Genomic DNA, 21,706 nt, shown 5'->3' on the forward strand with positions numbered 1-21,706 from the left:
CTTTGCTATTCACAAAATTGTGCAAGGTCAAGATTTCGCCTCACAAGTTTATATTTGATACATATGGAAATTATCTCTGCATTCAAATAGTTGAAGTACTTCACTCCTTATATCCAACATTCAAGACTGGAATGTTAGGGCCCAGAAGAGTGGATGATGAGAAGCTACTTTGGAATTGCCAAGCGTAGTTTGTGGAAAAATTTGTGCTAGTCTTTATCTTTTCTTTTGTTTGTCTTTTCTTTCATTAAACTTGGAAAATATCCTGGTTAATATCAAGGTAAGCCGCAACAACTAGAAATAGTATATTTTCTCAAACGTAAAGCAAAGAATTCCAAATTGGGTGTGTTAATTTGTTCATGTATGACAGGAATGACATATACTAGCTTCACCAAAGACAAAGTTGGGCATGATTGTGTACTTCTAGATCACATAGTCACATTATCAGACCAGTAATGAGTAAATCAGAGAATTTTCCCTGTTATGGACTGTCTAGGTGAAGGTCAATCCAATAAGTGGCCTGTCCTGCTTGCCCTAAACTGCTAAATTGCATCCTGAAAGGAAATCCCATAGTGGAAAATATCCTAAGCAGGATATAAGATATTGCCCAAGATCTCCTTGTTTTGAATTTTTTGCTAATCAGTCTAATGATGCATGTTGCATTATTCTTCAGCATCACATATCATCACATCAATATTAAATGGAATTACCATGATTCATCATCTGCAACTTTGTTCTTTATAAATGACCTCATAAGCAAGCAAATGAAAAAATCAACTATATAAAACCAAACTAAAACAGAGGACATAGTTCTATCAATATACATTCTTTGCCTTGATTCAAGTAAGAAATGTACCTGAGTGACAAGTCTATGACTAATGTCTTTATAGTTACAGGGAGCTCAAATAGAACACTGGACTGTACAAAATCCATCCTCCTCTCACTTCTTTCGTCCTGAAACAGTTTTCTTAACAGCCCCTACTGAGACCAAGAACTCGTCGAGCGATGATAAGGTCTTCATATCATCCGGGGGAAAGTAACTGGCTGCCCTCCCCATAATGGAAGCGAAGAGAAGAGACAGCGAAGGCTTTGTCACAAAGCGCTCGCCAAGCAGTTCGTCAAGAAAAGCAAAAGCTGCCAAGAAATCCGACCTGCCTGCATTTATAGGTGCAGCAAAATGGGCAGGAATTATCCGCTTAAATCGCCAGTCTGCGGCAATGCTATCAACCCAATCCCTAACCTGAATTTTTTACATATGACAGGAGTTACACCTGGAATTGCATGTCTATAGATCAAACATATGGCCATTAAATATTGACAAGAATGTCACTGCTAGCATTATATAGAACTAGAGAAGAGATAAAGATGGCAACTGGACTACATGTCACTAAAGGTCAATACCTATTATGCAAAGAGAGTATGCATGCATTGCAAAGGTTGGTTTGCTACAGATGCTAGAACTCAAGGATATGTCTATAAAAAAAATTGCATACACCTGTATCTTTATCAAAAAGAAACTTTATCATAAATTTTATGCCAGGATCACCAGGGGAACATGCTCAAGAGTCAAGCCCAGCTAAGGACATTGCATAAGAAGATGCAAACACTATGTTGGAACTTGGAAGCATCATTATCTAAGACTGAAAACATTCTCTCTTACGTACACTTTCTTCCATGCACATACCAGCCCTGAATGTACCGTATCCATATATAAATTTTTTCACTCTCTAAATGATGCTCATTGTTAACATTTAGTAATTTTGACTCAAAAAGAATGTTTGTAGAAACCACTCACAGAGTCATTAATGAGTAATGAACCAAAACTTCGCAGTTAGGAAATAAGCTAGAGATTAGAAGGCCTTATATTCATGCTTAATCGCATACCTTTTCTGGAACCTTGCTGAAAACTAATGTCTTGACAATTGGAGAAACTATCAACTTCTGTGACATCTGTGCAAAGCTTGCATTGGGTTCCAGAAGATTCGAAGGTCCTAGAAACAAGATTTGCAGGACCATTCTCTCCCACCCTATATGATGAGAAAAGATGAGATTTACCCATAACAGACAAAGAATGAAAGATTTGTTACTGAAAAAACTGGGGACAAATTGAGCAGCATAATTACACTGCAATATATGTAAAGAATAAAAAAAAATCAATGAGACAGAATGCTCCACGACTGCAGTATATGTAAAGAATGAAAAAATCAATGAGATGGAATGCTCCATGAGAATGGGAAGAAGTCATCCTCATAATCATCATCCAAGACATCTTCATTTAGATTAAAAGTCTGCTCTAAGTCATGTCTCAATATAAGAGGCCTCATGGTGATATTTGACCAAATTCTATAATCAGTAATCGCCTGATATCGACTTCCACATATTGCTGTCATGTTTCTGATAGGAGTGAATTCAAGTGAAAGTAGAGCCTTCCTTGAGGCCCATATGGCAGGTTAGCAGGTTCTAAGAATTGCCATAATGATTGCAGTTAAACATTACACAAAGTGTGAAATGATACAAAAACAAAGTTGCAAACTATAGGGCCAAGAAAGATGGGTTATGCTAATAAGTATAACAAGTGGCACATTCTAACACAAAAACAGACATTTGTAAGAAACAAAAATTTCCAAGAATCTGAGTATTTGAGTCTTTGAATCTTTGATTAATACTAAGCATTAAACCCTGGGCACTGTCATACAAGAGGAACTATTGCAAGGATTTGAAAAGGAAGCTTTGTGGAGAATACCACAATTCTTTTGCAATAGGGCATAAAATATCTCAAATGTCCAAAATTTGACTCACAAGCCAGTTACGTAGCAACATTATAGCCTAGGTTGTGCCTTCCATCACCATATTCCTGAATATCGAACCGTCTATCTGTAAGACTGTAACTATTAACCAGGAAGAGTTCAGATCTTGTTTCAGAAATCTGGTCAAACTCTTCCAGCCTACAATAAATTGATACTAAGAGCATATATATATATATATATATATATCAATTATTTTGGTGTTCTTCAGAGCAGAATGAGTAAATGAAAGCAGTAGAGCTTATCTCAAAGCTAATTTGAAGAGAAGCATAGGTGTCTTCATGCATACTCATAGACGAAAATAAATATATAAGATATAACAACAAAAATACAAAATAGAATGAATCATGTGAAAGTAATATAGTTTGTGTCATCTTAATTATTCATCTCAATGAAAGCAATTACATTTAAATCAAAAAATAAAAAGAAAATGTAATCAAACAAACTCTACATCCTTAATGTCTTTAATGTTCTCCAATCAAATTTAAAATCACATTTATCTTCCTTCTGCATAAGAGGAAAACCTCCCTACAAAGTTGTATCTTGGAGGATCATTTGTAACAAGGTGGAAAAAAGCAAAGTGCCGAACTTGCTCTGTATATACTCCTATAACTCCTTCCTCCTTTTTATTAGAGAAGCAAAATAGAGATAACATCTTTATACCACCAAGCTAATAACACACACACACACACACCAAAAGAAGGCAGTACCTTTCTGACGGTTAAACTTATTGTCCACGACAGGTTCCTCAACAACTTGCTTTCCTTTGCTAAGAAGTTTCACTGCCAACCCATTCTTAGCAGATGCCAACAATGACTCCTTGCTAATGCAATCTGGTGGCTGCCTTGGAACAAAGATTACGGCATCTGTTACCAGCAATGTTCGTGAACGCTTATGATAGAAAGCTACCTCGACATAAGGCCCAATTCCTGAAAGAAGTGAAACCACATGATTATAAAGCTAAATCCTACATAGCAATATCCATCCATCAAATAGTAGCTAGATTTTAGCAATGCATCAATGCAGTGTTTTTGTATAGAGTATGAAGGTCAATCCAACAACACTAACAACAACAGAAACATAATAAAGAAAAGCAATATTAAGGTCTGTCCTCATACACGGCTTGTTAGAGCAAAATGACTTAAAGGAGGGATTTGAAATGCAGAAGAAGATAAAGCAAGAGGAAAAAATGAGGATTATACCAACTTCTGGTGAGCTAAGGACCTTCTGTTCTATCTCATCAGCCCAAGGGGTAGAATCATCCTCATCTCCTAAAGCTTTGGCACGGAAAATTCCAAAGAACTCAAGTGGCAAATTGATTGGCCAACTCCATTGCCTTGGGGCCACCCAGATTTTGGCTTTTGGGAACTTCCTTGAAAATGGCCCCACAAAGATCTTATGTTCATATGCAAAAGTTGGTAGGACAATGTATTCCACAGGAGCATCTAACTCCTTCAAGAGCTGGGTTACCACAGAAGAAAATGGAATAAGTAACATGAATGTCTCTAATCTTGCGAACCATAGGAAAATAGGGTGCCTTGGTGCATGAGGCTCCTGGTGATGTGGGGCCTAGGAGTGTTTAACCCATTTATTGGAGAGGTTGTTTCCTTGAGTCTAACTTGCACAACCAGACTGCTCATAGCAACCCTTATTGTCACACAAAGTGACACATTGTTGATAGCTAACACTAGCAATTATATCAAAACAATGTAGTATTATTTTTTCCTTGTAAATTCATGTACATTTGTTCAACAACTACAAAGCCTATAATACCTTGAAGTAGAAATAGAGATTAAACTTAGCTTGATATCTCAAGAATCATACATAAATAAGACTTGAGGAGACTTGGGTCGTGCAACTACCTGAATGCATTCCTTAGTTGGAGCAATTGGTGCATGGATCCATAAACCTCCAGATTTCAGCTTGATGACGGTCATTCGAATGTTTGTTGAGACGCTACTAAAACCCAATGCCTGCTCTTGTTCGAAGAGCCATATACAACCTTTCACGGCCTGATAAAAAGAACAAAACAATTCATGATTAATTTAAAAAGGTTTCTTCATTGTCAAATAAACTAATTCAGTACGAAGCTCCAAAAGGAAATGTGAATTCAACTTTAACCTCATGAGAATTAATCATATCTAATTCCTAACATTAATGTTTCTTCCATCACTCATTTCTCAAACAATCTCCATATAAAATATAATACGCATTTCACCGCTCCACCGGAAATTCATTCTCAAATAAAAAAAAAAATAGCATGACATGTCAATCTATAAAAAATACAATGTTTTTTTTTCCCAAAATACAAGTCGCCATTTCGCAAATCTTCAAAAACCAACATTCCAACAGACACAGAGGGCAAATTTAAAACAACTAAACGAAATAAGACGAATTAAACGGACGTAAGTCGCTAACAAAACAAGCTCACCTCGGTTCTTGTTGTGCGCCGTTCGAGGAACGGTCCAAGTGGGAAGGGGAATCCGGTGAAATTAAGATAGAATCTCTCAGAACCACCTCTTCCACTGCTTGAAGTGGCGGAAGCGACCACCAAACCGATCGAATCCCGTCTCCTCCTCCCAGGTGTCGACTCAAAAAGGAATCTTTTACAAAACCCACCTGAGGATTGATGGGTTAGAGCTCCAAAGGAGAGGAAATTCGACGAAAGAGTAGTGTTTGGAAGAGAAGCAGAAGCAATGGCTGCTGCCATTCTTCTCCGTTGCCTTCTTTTTTTTTCTTCTCACCGCAGTCGTAGTAATTACTAATTTTTAGTGTCTTAGTGTAACGCATGGATGGATTCGGGGACACGTGGAGAAATATAAAGGGTTATAAAGCCGCTAGTAGTAGCTGAGAAATTTTGGGGAGGGGAAAAAACGAGGGAAGAGGAAAAAAAAAAGAGAGGATAATATAAATTGAAAAAGATAATCCAGTATGACATCGACAGCACAAGATAATTTATAAAATAGTAACAATAATTCTTATATTTTTCGTTTTGATTACCGTGTATTTTTTCACTATTTTTAATTGAACTATATTTTTCATCATTTTTTTAAACAACTTTAGGGTGTTTTTCAAAAAATTGAAAGAAAAAGTTTTTTTTTTATCATTCATGAGCCCGAAGGCTAGATATGGGCTGGACAAAAGGCCAACCCTCCCTAGATACAGAGACACTTTAGGCCCCACCAAACTTTTAGCTGTCTAGTCTAAACTTCAAGCCATATGCGTCGCCGAACAATTGCTTCGAATCAAACGCCGCCGAGACCTGCTTCAAGTCGTTGCGTTGCCAAACTGTTCTTCCAAGCTAACCGCACTGCCGAGCCATCAACCGAATCGAGTAAAGCCACCAAACTATCAACCATCAAACAATTTCTCCACACAATATTGTTTGGGGTTGGAGTTGGAGTTGAACTGATGACCTCCGTGATCACGAGCAAGATACCTACTAACTCTAGTAGAGTTTGGTAATTGAAAGAAACCAACCTTTTTGTATTTTAACACAGAAAACAAATTACACGGGTCGAATTGGAATAGTTGAAGCCGGCGAAGTATTGTCGGTAGTTGCAGATAATAGAAGTCGAAGAGTAAGGTGGGAAAAGAAAATTACCACTTCCTAAACCCTAGGAGATCCCGAAGCTCTCCAATCCATGGCCATGGCGATGGAGATCGATTCCCCAAAGCCAGAAGAGCTCTTTCGAGCCGCCGAGAAGGGTGACGCCTCCCTCTTCGCCTCTCTCCCGGAGGAAGCTCTCGTCAAGGCTCGATCACTGCGTAACGAGGACGGGCGATCTCTACTCCATGTCGCCGCCTCCTTCGGCCACCCAGAGGTAAGATCTCAAAGCCCAACAGTATTTTGAACAAAGTCTCATCTTTGCCTCTTTTCTTTTTCCGGAGCCTTTGATCTCTAGTGTTTCATTAGGTAGTGTTTCACAGGATTGGTCTGGTTTCTGTCGTTTTGGAGTAGGTAGTGAGGGTGCTCTCTGCCACTGACCCATCGGTTATTGGAGTTAATTCCACTGATGAAGAAGGATGGGCGCCGCTCCATTCTGCCGCGAGCATTGGCAATCCGGAGATTGTGGACATATTGCTTAATAAAGGTGAGTTTTAATTGGCATACTTCACTTGTTTGAGTTAATATGTTTGTTTGGGTTCATATTTCCATCAGACCTTCCAATGTCCGATCGACAAGGAGTTTTTGTTCTTGGTGGTGGGTTGAGTGACTCTTTCAGCACATAGTTTGCCATCCCCTACGGGTATTACTTACATATTTCTAACCTGGTTGAATTGTTGTGGGAAATTGGCTGTTTCAGTTTGTATAAAGGATGGTTGTGCAAAGCATGAGGCCCGCTGATCTTGGTTCAATGTGGTACAAATTGCTGGCACGTGCTATGCCGAGCCGTTGTGCTGTTGGCACATTGAATAGTCTTGACATTTCCAAAGAAACAATATTAAATTACGGTTCTAAGTATCAGTTTCGGGATTGGAATTAACCGCTGAAAAGATTATACATATCAACTGTATCTGTTATCAATATTGAACGAGTGGGCATCAGCTGAATCAACTATATCAGCTGATGCATTTCGGCTTATACAGATCGGGAATGGTTGAAACTTCAATCCATGCTTTAACCTTTTTAAGAGCTACTATAAAGTCATCCAACCGTAGATATTAGTGTAGAATTATACAGTTATATTCTAATCCAATCATTTTTCCCGAATTATCTCAGATCTTTAAAGTTGGGGCAACTAACTTTGGAAAAATTAAACTGTCCATTTAATTTCTATAATTTAAAGTATCAAAAGGGATCGCAAAGACCCTTAATTAGGTTTTAAAATAAGATATGATTAATTCATAGCGGCATGCCTAGGCATGTGTGGCCTTAAGGGAGTATTGAGATACTCCCCCATATCGGTGCCAATAATTCACTGTCACAATATGCATCACCTGTGCCGACCAAGCCGATGGGCACAACAATCCATGCTTTGTACAAAGGATAGCATGCAGGATTAATGATATTATTGTATTACGATGTGTGCCATTGTGCAGGTTTGTACCAGATAAATTAATCTAGATGCTAGAATTGTTGTAATTTGGTTATCCATTATGGCATTATGTTTTGATACAAGTGCTATTTAGTTTAACTGCATCAAGATTTATAGTTTAGATCCTAATTGAAGATGCCAAAATCCTTAATATCCACTCCGTCCATCTTATTCTTCTTGAGATATTCTTTGTATCTTCCAGAAACATGATTCTTGTCTCTAGTAAGGTCAACATAGCAATTTCTCACTCCTTAGATGGTATTAGCCAAGGTTCCCAGTTTCGGCTGCAGTTTCGGCCGTTTCGGCCGAAACGAGTGGGAACGGGTCGGATCCGACCCGGATCCGACCCGGGGGACATCAATAATTGATGTCCCCACCCCCCCACCTGCCTCTCTCCCTTTTCTCTCTCTCTTTCTCTCTTTTCCTCTCTTTCCTCTCTTTCTCTCTCTTTTTCTTTCTTTCTTTCTCTTTTTCTTTCTTTCTCTCTTTCTCACGGATCTCTTACTCTCTTTCTCACCGGTGACTCGAATAGTGAGTAGATCTCCATCTCTCCTAAGTGATCTCGACCTCCGGCGACGTTATCCGACGACCTCGATCTCCGGCGACCTTCGGTAAGTTTTTTTCAGTTTTTTTTTTCCATTGTGAGTAATTATTATTTCTTATTTTTTTATAATTTTTTCTAAATTTTTAGAAATTTCTCTAATATTTTTAATAATATTTAGAATTTTATTTAATTAAAATAGTCCGATCCGATACAGGCGGCCGATACGGCCGATACGGCCGATACAGCCGATACGTATCGTTTTTTCGGACGGCTGATCCCGATCCCGATACCGATTTTTGGAACCTTGGTATTAGCTAAACTCTTCACATGATATATATATATATATATATATATATATAATTATGCATGCAAAGAGTCACCCTGATGCTGGGTAATATGCACATTTACTATTTGATCTGATTTTGACCATTTGCAATGATGATAAACTGGGACTTGGAAGAAATATGATGAATGGAAATTGATGCAAGAAAGATAAAACCCATGTAAGCATTGAATTATTGAAAGCTCAATGAGTAGGTCATGTGTTCTATGACTTCAGGTAATAAGTGAACCCTAAGGCATGTGTTCCTGCTGTCTATAATTCTATATAAAATAAATATATAGACACAAGCATTAAGGTATTAAAATTCATAGCAATTCTGTGCCATCTGTTGGGCATTGATCTAATAGTTAACTTGTGTAATCATCTTTTATGGAGATATTTGCTTATTTCAGTTATGAAGGCAAGTTGTTGCAAACATCAGTTCTGCTGGTTTGTTGTTTTCTGTGCTTACAGCAAATCCAATATTTGTACATACAGGGGCAGATGTTAGCTTGGCTAATGATGGTGGTCGCACTGCTCTGCATTATGCCGCCAGTAAGGGGCGGGTGAAAATAGCTGAAACATTAATATCACACGGTGCAAAGATCAATAAGAAAGACAAGGTTTTCTGTCTATCCATATTCTATTTGAAATGCTCACATAGTTGCATTATCTGGATATCATTATAGATTTTGTATGAATTCCTCCATTTGTTAGCAAGGTTCTGAGATACTTCTCTTTCAGTTTGGTTGCAGTCCACTTCATAGGGCTGCAAGTACTGGAAACTCAGAGTTATGTGAGCTATTGATTGAGGAAGGAGCAGAGGTTGACCCTGTTGATAGAGCAGGCCAAACACCTCTGATGAATGCAGTTATATGTCAGCACAAGCAGGTAATTTGGATTTCTGAACTTCTGCCAAGTTAGACTACAAATTGTAAGTTTCCAATTTTTTTGTGTAAACCTTTCTGTCTTATTAGTTATATATAACACTGATACATCAGAATCAAATGTAAAAACCCTATTCATCCTATACTGGTCTGCTCCACAGCTTTGTTCAAGATACCCTGCTCAAGAAATATGTGGCTTTTGAGTTGAAGTGGCATCCAACTTTCTGAACTTCTAAAATTTCTTTAAGTTCCACTTGCACAGAAGTCGTTTAGGACTACATATCTATTATGTTTGGAATGGGATAAGCCTATGTAGGATAATGGACGATACCTGTCAATCAAAGAACGATGATAATTGAGTAATCACTTGGGCAAACTGTAGAATTTTTGGCTTGTGCTAATCAAATGCTGGATGGGTTTCATTTGATGATGTGGCAGGTTGCTCTTCTCCTTATAAGGCATGGGGCAGATGTTGACATTGAGGACAAGGAAGGATACACTGTGCTTGGTCATGCATCAAATGACTTTAGACCTATTTTAATCGATGCAGCCAAAGCGATGCTTGAAGGTTAGATGGTAGACTGATTCGTTGATAGAACAGCAACATTAAGGGTCAAACAAGAAAGCACCGTAACGCAAGATGTAATGCTTGCAATAGTACTTGGAAAGTGATAGCAAATTACATCACCAGAACTAATTTTTGTTCATGTTAGCTTGGATTGCTTGTTTCTTTGTCCACCTTAAAATAGCTAGATAGTAATTTGTTCATTAAAAGTAAAGGGTGTTAGAGATTTCAAAATTTGTTGTGTTGCTAGCCTCATCAAATAGGCAACCAAGCCTAATGAAACGGCTTCTGTTTTATAGGATAGATTTCTGGTTCCCTCAATTTTGAAGCAAGATCTATAGCTCCGCAAGATTGAAGCATTTAGTTAAGGCAAGCAACACATGATATAAATAGAGTAGGCTCCTTATTTATTAATTAGAAATTTCTTATTTATAGTTTGTAGCTAAATATTATCAAATCTATTACAATAAATATTATGGTATTACTAATATCATGGCTGCTTTTTTTATTTTCTTATTCTAAGAGAGGATCCTCTGTCCTAGAATCGCAACCAAATAAAAACATAGTTTCTCCCTAAACCATGGATAAAAAATGAGTAATCGAGTATCATATTATTCATGAATTATCTTCCTTCAATCAAACGAGGTCTTAATGATCAAGAAAGGTTATTTTCGTATAAACTATGAATTGGGCTCGCCAATCCTTCTCACAAGTATTTAGCTGTAATTATGAGACTAATTTTCAAACTCAATGGAGAAATAGATGAGTATTTGAACTATTTGGAATGATAGGTTTATTTTATGCGAGGTACCTAGTGAACTATTCACGATCAAAAATAGTTTGCCCTTCCTAATTGGTTTATTTTTTTTTTCTTGCACAAATATTATATAATCAGATAACTCTAGAGCCAATGGAAAATAGTTATAAAAAAAACCTTATGTTGTACGAGTGTTTCTGAAATCCAATCCGAAGAGCGCCAATTTAATCATGACACTATTAACTATAATTGGAAACAGAGCTCCTCTACTCTCCCAAATGATCGAAATATATCAAATGTAATAAATATAATAGACTACCAAAATGTCCAAATGAGACCTAACGGTTTCATGTTAATTATAAGTACAGAAATTAATTTGATATAAAAAAAATTATACCTGAGATAAAGTTAATTTAGACACAAATATAGAGTAAGATACATTTAACTCAGAGAAAAATGAAACCTCAGGCTTCTATTAGGGATGTTTCTATGGAAATAAAGTTGTTACTTTCACCCCCCAAAAAAGGACTCTATTTGTGACGTTTAAATGCAGAAAATAAATTGAAAAAAAAAAAAGATTTTAGCTTCACTTCATTCAACTCCGATTCCTTATTACCAGAAGAAACGTTAAAGCTTCCTCCGCTAAGAAACCAAAAAATGGAACCCATAGGAACGCCCTAACCCTCTATATTCTTTTCATCGGGACCCACGGATCGAGACCGGACCCGACCCCCCTCTTCCACTCTTACGGCAGGGAAGAGGGGAGAAGAAGAGAAGACGAGGGGGCGAGGAGTGAAAGAAGGGTTGGATATTTCCGATGGGAAGGCTCAGAGCTTTGCTTCATCTCAAGCGCCTGATGGTGATTCCATGGAGTCCACTCCCTCCACCGCCTCAATTCCATCTCTCATCTCCCCTTCTGCATAGAGTCAACAACCCAGTGTCATCACTCTCGAGGTTTTTTTCCCCGATTCCGGCTATCTCTGATGCGTTCGATGCTGTTCCTATTGGTGAGCATCGAGAGGACTACCGTTGTAGTGTACATGAATCTCAAGAAGAGGAGGAGATGGTCAAAAACATCCCTGTTAAGGCCTATTTTCTTTCTACTAGGTACGTGCGTAAAACTTTTTTTGTGGGATTAATTGGTTTGTGAGATGTTTTTGTGTTCTGTTGTCATTATTATGATATTTCTTGTTTATGTTTCGTGGAAAAAAAAAACCTTCTATAATGTTTACTGGGTTATGTGCCTCTCTTTCTGTGCCCTGAGGTAATTGTATGCTTGAAGAGTAAAACTTATAGAGTTTTGCTTGCATTGTTATAATTTCCATGGATGCTTATTTTTCTTGTTTTCAATTGGACTGCTATCTTATGCTCTTCTTTGTGGTTTACTATTTGTTTCAGTTGAAAACTCTGAAATTGATTGTTTTGGCAGTATTGATTTGAAGAGCTTGCAGGCTGAGAATGTGTGCAATGCAATTCCTCCCACTTCTCGGTCGTTAAACTATATTGCCCTCCGCTACTCTGATTTCCAACCTGAAATTACTGTAAGATAGTCTAACTTCAATTTGTTCCACCAGATTCTTGCAAAATTGGAGTAAATGCCACCTCATGCCTAATTATATTCTACTTATTTGTGTACATGTTTGATATATAAAAAAAGATAGTTTGTATCATAAAGTTCCTATCCTACCCCTTCAAATCTTCAATTTTATGATTGAAATAATAGGTCAGTTCACATTGAAAGATAGGAACTACTTTATGATTTCTGACAGTCAGTCACTGCTGTTATCAGCTTAAAAAATTCTTTGAACTTAATATTGAATTTATTTATACAGATTGACCTTTTCAATTCAGTTACTATGATTTCTATAAAGCACTTAGTCTGTAACACTAGTATAGTAGCACTTTGAATCAATTTATTATTTTTTCTTTGTTGTATAATGTGTAATAATGTTCTTGGACCAAGATAATACTACATAATGCTGACTTAACAAATATTCGGAATCATTTGTGACAGTTCTGTTGTTTATATTGCTAGTATATTATACAGATCAATACAAACAGGAGCCTTTGTTCAGTTAGTATCATTGTTGCAATCATATCTAAGGAAAGCCACAACAACATACATTTAAAGTCTCATTATTTACAACTTTTGAGCTTACTATCTTTATCCAGAACAGCAAAAACATTGTTGGGCCACATGATTGACTTACGTTTTTACCTTCACATCTGCATTTTCGCGTTGTTTAGTAGTTTATCTTAACAGTTAGCATATGTTTGTTTGAAGGATATGGGAGTCCAGGATAATGGCTGTTGTGACCGATATGTGGTTGTTTTCCAATATGGTTCTGCAGTCCTGTTTAATATCGCAGATCATGAAGCTGAACAGTATCTTGATATAGTTAGGAAGCATGCTTCTGGATTGCTCCCTGAGATGAGGAAAGATGGTAAGCCTTAACATCCAATATGTCTCAGTTTCCATGAATGTCGCAAAGGATACATCTTTGTCCATATTTATTATCAAATCAGAATTTGTATTTATGATTATGCAGCGTCATTAACTTGATCTCATTGAGGCATAATTGCTTGTCTTTCTACTTCAATTATCATATGATTCTTCTTTTCTTTTCAATAAGACAGCAGCGGCGAATCAATCAAATGGGATTATATTATAAACTTTCTTTAGATTAGTTGGTAGGCTTATTGCAGTCCTGTAATATTAAAAGTCATAGATAAGGTTCTCATGCCAAATATTTGCTAATGTATAATTTAGAAGATGGTAAAGGAGTGAGTGCTACTTCTTTGAGGATCCTATATTATTTTGCTTCATCGTGTTTGGATTTGCACCATCTAAGATGACATCTAATGTGGTGAGTTCTTGCAATATGTTGCTATCCACTAAATTTTTAATGATTTTTAAACTCCTACAGGTTCAACCCTAAGTTTTTCTTGCCTTTTTTTTATCAAGTCAACATCAGAAAGGATTATGCCATTTTCCATCATGTATTCCTTTCCTCCCTACTGGCTTAATTAACATCCTTACCTCTAATCCAAGAATGATAGAGGCAGTCCTTCTGGTTGATCGCATGAAGGTGAGGCAAGTGACTCAGATAGAGGAATCATGGCAAATGTGTTACACAAGATTATCATTGATTTCCACTCCCAACTTGAGGTGTGAGAGAAGGAAACTGTTGCTTAATGATTTCTATATAGTCAACTGGGGAGTATCAGCTGATGGGGGCATGTAGGATGTAGTTAGAATGATTCTTCAATGCTCGATGTATTGTATGTGAACTGCTACTAGCTTTGTGTGTTCAGTTAATTTTAGGAGGCATCATAGAGTTTATGAGAACTCAAGTCCTAATCCTGTAAAACTTGTTGGCTATCTAAACTCTAAAGATATCTAGATCATAGACTATGTATAACTGTTTGAATGCAATTTGCAGTCTCTAAACTCTCATTCTTGCTCTCCATCCCTCTTAGTTATATTATTTTCAATTCTCAGGATTTTCCTAAATAATTTTCACTTATCCAATTTCTGTGAATAGATTATGCTGTAGTTGAGAAGCCATCATTGCCGACATGGATGCAAGGGGGTCTTGATAATATAGTCTTAAAAAGCTTGGATGCTGATGGTATACGCATTATCGGTAATGTCCTCGGACAAAGTATTGCTCTGGATCATTATATACGACAGGTGATTTATTTGAAATCATGTTCCCTATATTGTTTTCAACATTTCTTTTGGTAGGATGTGAGGCATTTTTATAAAATTAGAGCATTCACAGGTTGATGATATGGTTGAAGAATTCACAGAGATAAATCGTGTCATGGAGAAGACTGGAACCTTTGACATGAAAAGAAAGAAGCTGTTTCAACTTGTCGGGAGGGCAAACTCAAATCTAGCTGATGTAATCATAAGGCTTGGCCTTTTTGACAGGTAAATCTGAACCATTATAAAAAAAAATTCCAAGTCACTTCTGTTGATTTTTCTTTTCCTTCTTTTTGCTAGACCCTCACATTTCCCACCTTTCAGTGGGCACTTCATTTGTATAGTTGTATATAAGAATAAGATAGACGTGATAACTACTTGAATGAACAATCTCACCATTCTACTACTCCTGGAATTCCTGTTAAATGTACTTTAGCAAAATCATTTGTCATCTGGGATCCCTATTGGTTGAGGATAACTTTATTTCCCGGGGCTTATGTTGAGGGTGACCAATGCATTGAATCTCAGAGTTCTCATTTTGAGTGACCTCTAATTTGTCATCCTTATTATCTGTCCTTTTGAGCAAATGGTCGTGCAACCTTTATTAGTGTGGCACAATTTATTGTTAAATCATTATCTGTATTTATTGTTAATGACCCTTCAAATATCTCATTTGACCCTTTCTTTAATTGCACGATAACTAGAAGAGCAATGTAACCTTATGTCGTAACTTGTTGGCTCAACATAACAGAACTTGAAATATTTGTCTTCATGAATTTAACAATGATTAAAAAATAACTGATGTTTTCTTCTGCTTCCTAATAGGTCTGAAATTGCTTGGAAAAATGCAAATTACGCTCAGATTCTCGAGTTCCTCCGAGAAGAGTATGAACTGAATCAACGCTTTGGGAACCTCGATTTCAAACTGAAATTTGTGGAGGTAATTATTTCATAAATCAATTCAGGCAGTTCTCAAATACAGCACGCAGTGATTTCTTTTGAAACCTCATGCTCTGTTTCCTTTTTCTGTCTTGACAGCATAACATCCATTTTCTTCAAGAAGTCCTCCAAAACAGACGATCTGATCTACTGGAGTGGGGAATCATTATACTGTTAATCATCGAAAACGTCATCTCAATGTATGAAATCATCAAAGATTCAAACATGATTTCTTCCTGAGAAATCTTTTGTCAGATTCTGTGTCCAACTCTGGGCAACAGCCAATGCATCCTTTTTATGACCTTTAACACTTATTAGTTAGCTGCATTGCTTCTATCGCAACATTTTATCTTACCAATTACTAGTTCCCTCAAGTTCCAAACTAACAGCTGATTTGCTCAGCCAACACTTCCTTCCATTCCAATAAATCTTTTTTGTCCTTCCAACTGCTTTGAAACTTTCCAAATTGTAATACCTCCTTAGTATATTCATGATCATAATAGTTCTTCTCAGCTCAAGAATCTGACATTCTTTCTTTGAAATCTTCTGGACACCTAAAGAAGCTTCTCTCCACCTGAACTTTTGTTGTTCTCACTTTAGACAGATTTTTTAGGCAAAGAGTTTTAAATAGTACTGTGACATTTTGCTCCTTCAGTAATAGTTTTTGAAGTGGGCAAGTTTAAGATTTACTCGTTGCACCAAAGCGCCTACGAATATTGATTATGGCAACAACCTCTTCAATTGGAGGTAAGGCAGCCTATATCTTACTCTCAGCAAGCGCCATCCAGTGGGATCACTGGATGGCTTTTTATATAATTATCAGGACAACATTCTGAGTTATCTGATATTTGACTTACTCGGAACTTCTCTTCCACACTTCTGTACTATTTATTTATTTGTTTTTAAATTCATTATTTGGTGATAAATTGGTACCCGGAGTCTGTTGTAACAGATCATATAGACAATAATGAATATTTGGGGGGAAACATCTGCCTAATTTTAAATTACACTTTTGTTAAGTTATTGTTGCCATATTTTTTTCTTCTTTGTTCTTATTTCATAGAATTGTATCTGATGATGGAAACTTTGAATTAACTGTTAATGTCAATCAGTATATGATGTGGGCAGAAGTGAATTAATATGTTCATAATGTCATTTATGCGCATCTAGCATTTTGATGTTACAATGATTGCTTTATCATATTTGGTGTTACAATGATTTTACAATGGAGTGGGGAGTGTAGTTTGGTTGTGATCCCTGATCTTTTTCAGATTACTTGGAAAGCAGACAATTTAGTAACAGATATGTGGGATGGGCAGGATTGAGCATTCAGATATAGGAGGCATCTAAATGATGGACTCCTTCAAGAGGAGCAGCAGTTGTTAAATTTGGTGACCTGTGGGGTTCATGATCTTATGATAGATGATCAGCATAAAAGGAGACGGAATGTGGATGGTGTGTTTACTGTGAAATCACTCTTATAAGTTTCTGAACAATGGGGGCAGATTATCGAGAGTTCTTTGTAGTTTGTGGAAGATTAAAGCTCCTTTAAATATTAGAGCTTTTGTTTGTCCGGTTTGTAAATCGAGTCTTAATTAAAGATAGTGTGGGCAGAAGGTGTTAGAAGGTAATACTGGACGTGTATTCTGTGCGAAACCTGAGACAGTTAGACATTTATCTGTCAAATGTAGGTATGTCCAACAGTTGTGGAGATGGACAACAAGGAGTTTTGGATGCAGGGAGTTGCCGAAGGATATCAGTGACATGTTTGAGGTTCAGTTGGGCTGAGAAAGGAATTAAAGTTTTGGTGGAAGAGTTGGATTGCTTGCATGCTGTTGACTGTTTGGCTTGAGAGAAACAGAAGGATTTTCCATAATAAAGATAAAAGCTGGAAAGAAATTTTGGCCAGGGTTAAAAGCAATGTTTCTATCTTGGGCAGGTTCTCAAGTTGAGGAGCAAAGGAAAAAAAAAAGGCTCTGAAGCTGGTCATCAGACAACAGGACTTGATTCTGCTGGAGGATTGAGATCAATGGATTAGTTATTTGCTCCTTGTATGTTTTGTGGTAGTCAACTGGTGGTTGGGTGGTTGTTTTATAGTTACTTGCTTGAATGTGATTGTGAATGTTTTTTGTTTTTGATGTAGGGAGACTTCAAGTGAAGTGCTCCCTTAGTGGTTGTTTGGGTTTTGGTGTTGACTTGGTTTTTTGATGAGGTTTGTGGACTTCTCCAGGATCTGATGGTTATCTGAAGCAGGGTGTAGGATGTTTTTAACTATGTTTTCAATGAAACAGGGCTTCTTGAGGTCTTACTTGTCACAAATTTGTCATTCGATCTACAATCGTCCTTGAGATAGTCAATCTGATGCAACTTCAAATTTTGTTAATGATTTCTAATGGTGTGCTCTCAGTTATTAACAACTCTTAAATCTTCTCAATTACAGAAGATATATCTTGAAGCTGTTTGGAAAATCATGGCTTTTAATATAAAAGTATCTCTACTCATGAAATCAAAGTCAATACCGCACCCATGCAATGAAATATACTATTTACTCTTCACAATTCTTTGCACACTAAACTCTCAATCAAACATCTTATAACAACCACCAAAACCTCAAAAAAGAACAAAAAAAATCTTATAACAATCACCAAAACCTCAAAAAAAAAAATTATAAAAAAAGAGAATTTTTTTTCATCTCGTTTAGACTATTTGTAGCAGGCCAGCGACGGCGGCAACAAAGACAGTGAGGATAATTCCGATAGGAGACATTAAAATTGTAGCAGCAGAGGGGGCGGCAACCGGAGCAGGCAACGGCAGCGGTGGCGGCAAGGCCTCAGCCAGCAAACTCAGCTTCATCCCCTGATAGCAGTAGCCATAGCTACAAATGAAGTAGTAGCGTTTAGTCTCGTTGAGCTGAAACGCATAGCTCCTTCCTTTGCTATAGTTGTAAATTGGATTGGTTGCATTGCAATTGTTGTATCCTATCTCATCTACTTGAATCACATCTGCCATCCCCTTCTTGTACTGAAAAACTGCAACCCTCATCTCTATTAGATCAAGAATTTAAAAGACTGTACACAAGCAGACTAGGAATTATTTTCTTAAACCTAGACAGTTATTTAGCTTTAAATTTTGATTGATTTATTTATTTTTATTTTTTGCATGTACACAGCTCCAAAGTTTCTTATTTATATGGATACACTTCGTATTACTTTTTATGATTATAAAATTAAGATTTAAAAATTTTAACAAACAAGAGGACTCAAGGGTAAGTGAAAAAGAATGCAAGTAAGTAAGAACAAACATAATTATCTTTTTTCCCAGTTAACTTGATGACATCTTAGATATTCATACGAAAACTAAATATTCTGAGAGAAGTATAAACAAATATTAAGTTGGATTGATGGTGTTACAAGTAAATGAGATTTTGGATGGGTATTTTAATATGAATGTAATTGTTCTTAAATAAATCCCAGCACATTGTCATTTGGAGCAAATCGAGAATGGATGGTGGATAGAAATATGGTGGTTATAAATAATTAAATACAAAATAAATAGAACGTTCCATTTTAAGTACTTCTCATTGGAGTCTGTTTACGTTTAAGGTTGCATTAGCGTGTTCTTTGAATATGTTTAGAAATATAGAGAGTTTGAGTTAAGAATGGTGATAAGAACAGCAGCATTTGAATCAGAAACATTTCTTAATTAAGGTGAGATTGAGAAATAAAGATACCATAACAGGTACTAACAAGTAAAATAAAAATGAAAGGAAGACACAAAAATGGTAAATAAAAATTATATTTTTCTTAATGAAGATAGTTATCAATTTATCACGCTATATATATATATATTATATAATAGACAAATGATTCGATTAGAATTATAATTTCTGTCTCACCTAATCGAACGGTTGAGATTAAATAATTCTAAATGAAAGTAATCCGAAGTAAACTACCGATTACTTTTCTAAATTATAATGGTAAATTAGTCATATTTTATTTCTCTCTTTTAGCTATCTTTTCTTTATAAAAGATAAAAATAACAATAAATTTGTAGAAGTTAAAACTCTTATTATTAAGGAAATAGTTATAAGAATAAGCAATAAAAAATACTTAAATTTTAATTATTTTATCAATTAATCTACTCACATATACAAAATATCTTATATGCCCTTTGATTTATAAATAGATAAATTATAAGAAGTGCTGTAATCAAGTTCAAATCTCAGTAGCAGAGATTTAATTTAAAAAAAAAGGATAATTACACCTCAACCTCGATATCTTAAATAAATACTACATAATAATTAATTTTAGATCCTTTCGGGACTATTTTACTTTTAATTTAGAAGAAAGAAAAAGATAGAAGATGAGGATAAGATAATTATATAATATTTTTCAACGAGGGAAGAAAGTGAGAGAGAGATATAAAGAAATTAAAACGAATTATACCGAGCCAATCACCAACGTAGAATGGTCGGTTCTTCTCCTCCCAGACGGTGTAGTTAACGCCGGGATTCCACCCCTTCTCGGCTCCCACCGAGAACTTGCCGGCGGAAACGCTCGAGACGTAGACTGCGAAGAGGAGGAATAGGAGTAGGAGGAAGAGAGAAGAGGATTGGTACTCCGCCATTATTCGCTGCTATCTATCCGGGGAATAGACGAACGAATAAGGGGATAGTGCCGGATAAGTTTATACAGACGAGCGAGAGACTGCGGCGAGATTAACGCAGGAAGAGTAGTGGGGGAGCACCAAGGAATTATATAAGAAGTTGCGTGCTATTCTCACCCCCAGTGGATAGTGGATGGGAATGGAAAGGGAAGGGAAAACGGAAGGGAGACGCGTCTCGCGCCGTCGTGGTAGCCTCGACGAGTCACGTGCCACTTCGCGCCACCACTTTTTTTTTTTTTTTCTTTTGTTGAAATGGAGAGCTCTATTAAGCTGGCCCAATGATGGTACAATTTGTACCCCTAGCCGGTCGCCCGGTTCGTAAAATGTATACATTCCTCCACAATGTTTCTAATTTTTCACGAACAAATATTTTCCTCTCTCGCACTAGGTCTACTGAGTCTATTTCCGGGATGACATTCATATTAAGATCTGTGGCCGGGAGACCCATTCTACGAAAAGATGGCAGACTCGGATCTTATGCTCCTGAACTACTGCTAATTTTCGCACATAAATCAACTTATTATTATTTTTCCGTGACATATTGACCTCTTTTAAGTTTTAACTATAGAAAGCCTTTGAAATATTTTAAGTTTTTTATTATTAAAGCTGACATATGAGTATCAGGTGATCAACTATATTCCCCGTAGAGCCCATTTTACATGATAAGATTATCATTTGACATATTTTTAAGAAAAATAATCAAAGAAGTAAAAAAATTTATAGTTTAGAAAGTCAATATGTACAACAAAAAAAAAAAAAATAGAGCAGCATAGTTGTCCCAATTTTCTACTAAAGATTAATAAATGGATAATTATACTTAGATCATGAATAATTATCTATTTTCATATAAATCCTCTGATTTATTTTTTATGATATTTTTCTCTCTCCACCATATGATTATTATTATCTTTGTCGTCAGTTTTTTTTCCTCTTGAAATCAAGTGTCAATCATGAAAATAGACGTCAAAATAGGCATCTCCTGAAACTATTTGTCAAAATAGAGCTTTCACGATATTCAAAATGGTGAGTAGCTTAGCATTTGTCAACCACTACGTTGTGGGTAGCAAGAATTGCCTCACTATTATTAATATATTTCAGAATAAGTCTTTGCAACGATGCGTCCACGATATCACATGCATAGATTTCCACCTCACCTGACAAAGAAATTTATTCTAATTCTTAAATATTAACTCCTTATTCTAAAATAACAGTTAAATATTATAATTATTATATTTTTAAATATAAATATTATTTATTAAAAGTACATCTTATACGACACACTAACTAATTATTAATTTATCCTTAATATCTATAACATAAATCTACTTTATATTAAATCAAAATATATTTTTCATAACTTTTAAAAATTTTAAAAAAAATCCTCATTTTATAATAACAAATAAAAGTTATTATTGAAATCTCATTCTTAAGCAGAAACATTTCACATTTTAAGTATTTTATGATTAACAAAACTTCTT

At 36.1% G+C, this 21,706-nt stretch overlaps 4 protein-coding genes across 5 annotated transcripts; 2 read left to right on the top strand and 2 right to left on the bottom strand.

The window, feature by feature from the left end:
- Positions 1–762: 762 nt before the first annotated feature.
- On the bottom strand, positions 763–5,601 carry LOC140795914 (uncharacterized). Of its 2 annotated transcripts, none has more exons than XM_073148736.1 (6): positions 5,233–5,601; positions 4,664–4,813; positions 4,004–4,262; positions 3,512–3,730; positions 1,882–2,024; positions 763–1,237 (listed from the first exon to the last, which is right to left on the bottom strand). In XM_073148736.1, exons 1-6 carry the CDS (start codon positions 5,509–5,511, stop codon positions 938–940), a joined length of 1,350 nt encoding a protein of 449 aa, XP_073004837.1. In that variant the 5' UTR covers positions 5,512–5,601; the 3' UTR covers positions 763–937. The 2 variants fall into 2 exon arrangements, with proteins under 2 accessions (XP_073004837.1, XP_073004838.1); XM_073148737.1 differs by having other exon boundaries at positions 1,132–1,268; positions 5,233–5,570.
- Positions 5,602–6,320: 719 nt separating this feature from the next.
- Positions 6,321–10,392, top strand: LOC140795897 (uncharacterized). The gene is made up of 5 exons (XM_073148704.1): positions 6,321–6,625; positions 6,763–6,895; positions 9,205–9,329; positions 9,451–9,597; positions 10,032–10,392. Exons 1-5 carry the CDS (start codon positions 6,446–6,448, stop codon positions 10,164–10,166), a joined length of 720 nt encoding a protein of 239 aa, XP_073004805.1. The 5' UTR covers positions 6,321–6,445; the 3' UTR covers positions 10,167–10,392.
- A 1,137-nt stretch (positions 10,393–11,529) lies between these two features.
- Positions 11,530–16,570, top strand: LOC140795895 (protein RETARDED ROOT GROWTH, mitochondrial-like). The gene is made up of 7 exons (XM_073148702.1): positions 11,530–12,022; positions 12,345–12,456; positions 13,200–13,359; positions 14,461–14,609; positions 14,701–14,852; positions 15,450–15,564; positions 15,663–16,570. The coding sequence occupies exons 1-7, from the start codon at positions 11,733–11,735 to the stop codon at positions 15,801–15,803; spliced, it is 1,119 nt and encodes a 372-aa protein (XP_073004803.1). The 5' UTR covers positions 11,530–11,732; the 3' UTR covers positions 15,804–16,570.
- Positions 16,571–18,227: 1,657 nt separating this feature from the next.
- LOC140795896 (early nodulin-like protein 19) lies at positions 18,228–20,196 on the bottom strand. The gene is made up of 2 exons (XM_073148703.1): positions 20,009–20,196; positions 18,228–18,592 (listed from the first exon to the last, which is right to left on the bottom strand). The coding sequence occupies exons 1-2, from the start codon at positions 20,187–20,189 to the stop codon at positions 18,261–18,263; spliced, it is 513 nt and encodes a 170-aa protein (XP_073004804.1). The 5' UTR covers positions 20,190–20,196; the 3' UTR covers positions 18,228–18,260.
- Between the last annotated feature and the right edge of the window lie 1,510 nt (positions 20,197–21,706).

Source organism: Typha latifolia, chromosome 10 (assembly GCF_019914945.1).
Source record: "Typha latifolia isolate L0001 chromosome 10, TyphaL0001v2, whole genome shotgun sequence".
Lineage (NCBI taxonomy): Eukaryota > Viridiplantae > Streptophyta > Magnoliopsida > Poales > Typhaceae > Typha > Typha latifolia.

What these genes read in the sequence shown, in the direction of transcription:
- LOC140795897 (XM_073148704.1), top strand. Translation starts at nt 6,446, where the DNA reads ATGGCCATGGCGATGGAGATCGATTCCCCAAAGCCAGAAGAGCTCTTT. An exon ending in GGACATATTGCTTAATAAAG is followed by an intron (nt 6,896 to 9,204) that starts GTGAGTTTTAAT and finishes TTGTACATACAG; the next exon opens with GGGCAGATGTTAGCTTGGCT. An exon ending in TTATATGTCAGCACAAGCAG is followed by an intron (nt 9,598 to 10,031) that starts GTAATTTGGATT and finishes ATGATGTGGCAG; the next exon opens with GTTGCTCTTCTCCTTATAAG.
- LOC140795914 (XM_073148736.1), bottom strand. Translation starts at nt 5,511, where the DNA reads ATGGCAGCAGCCATTGCTTCTGCTTCTCTTCCAAACACTACTCTTTCG. An exon ending in CAACTAAGGAATGCATTCAG is followed by an intron (nt 4,263 to 4,663) that starts GTAGTTGCACGA and finishes GTGGTAACCCAG; the next exon opens with CTCTTGAAGGAGTTAGATGC. An exon ending in TAAGTTTAACCGTCAGAAAG is followed by an intron (nt 2,025 to 3,511) that starts GTACTGCCTTCT and finishes CTCATCATATAG; the next exon opens with GGTGGGAGAGAATGGTCCTG.
- LOC140795896 (XM_073148703.1), bottom strand. Translation starts at nt 20,189, where the DNA reads ATGGCGGAGTACCAATCCTCTTCTCTCTTCCTCCTACTCCTATTCCTC. An exon ending in CTACGTTGGTGATTGGCTCG is followed by an intron (nt 18,593 to 20,008) that starts GTATAATTCGTT and finishes TGAGGGTTGCAG; the next exon opens with TTTTTCAGTACAAGAAGGGG.
- LOC140795895 (XM_073148702.1), top strand. Translation starts at nt 11,733, where the DNA reads ATGGGAAGGCTCAGAGCTTTGCTTCATCTCAAGCGCCTGATGGTGATT. An exon ending in TGGATCATTATATACGACAG is followed by an intron (nt 14,610 to 14,700) that starts GTGATTTATTTG and finishes GAGCATTCACAG; the next exon opens with GTTGATGATATGGTTGAAGA. An exon ending in AGGCTTGGCCTTTTTGACAG is followed by an intron (nt 14,853 to 15,449) that starts GTAAATCTGAAC and finishes GCTTCCTAATAG; the next exon opens with GTCTGAAATTGCTTGGAAAA.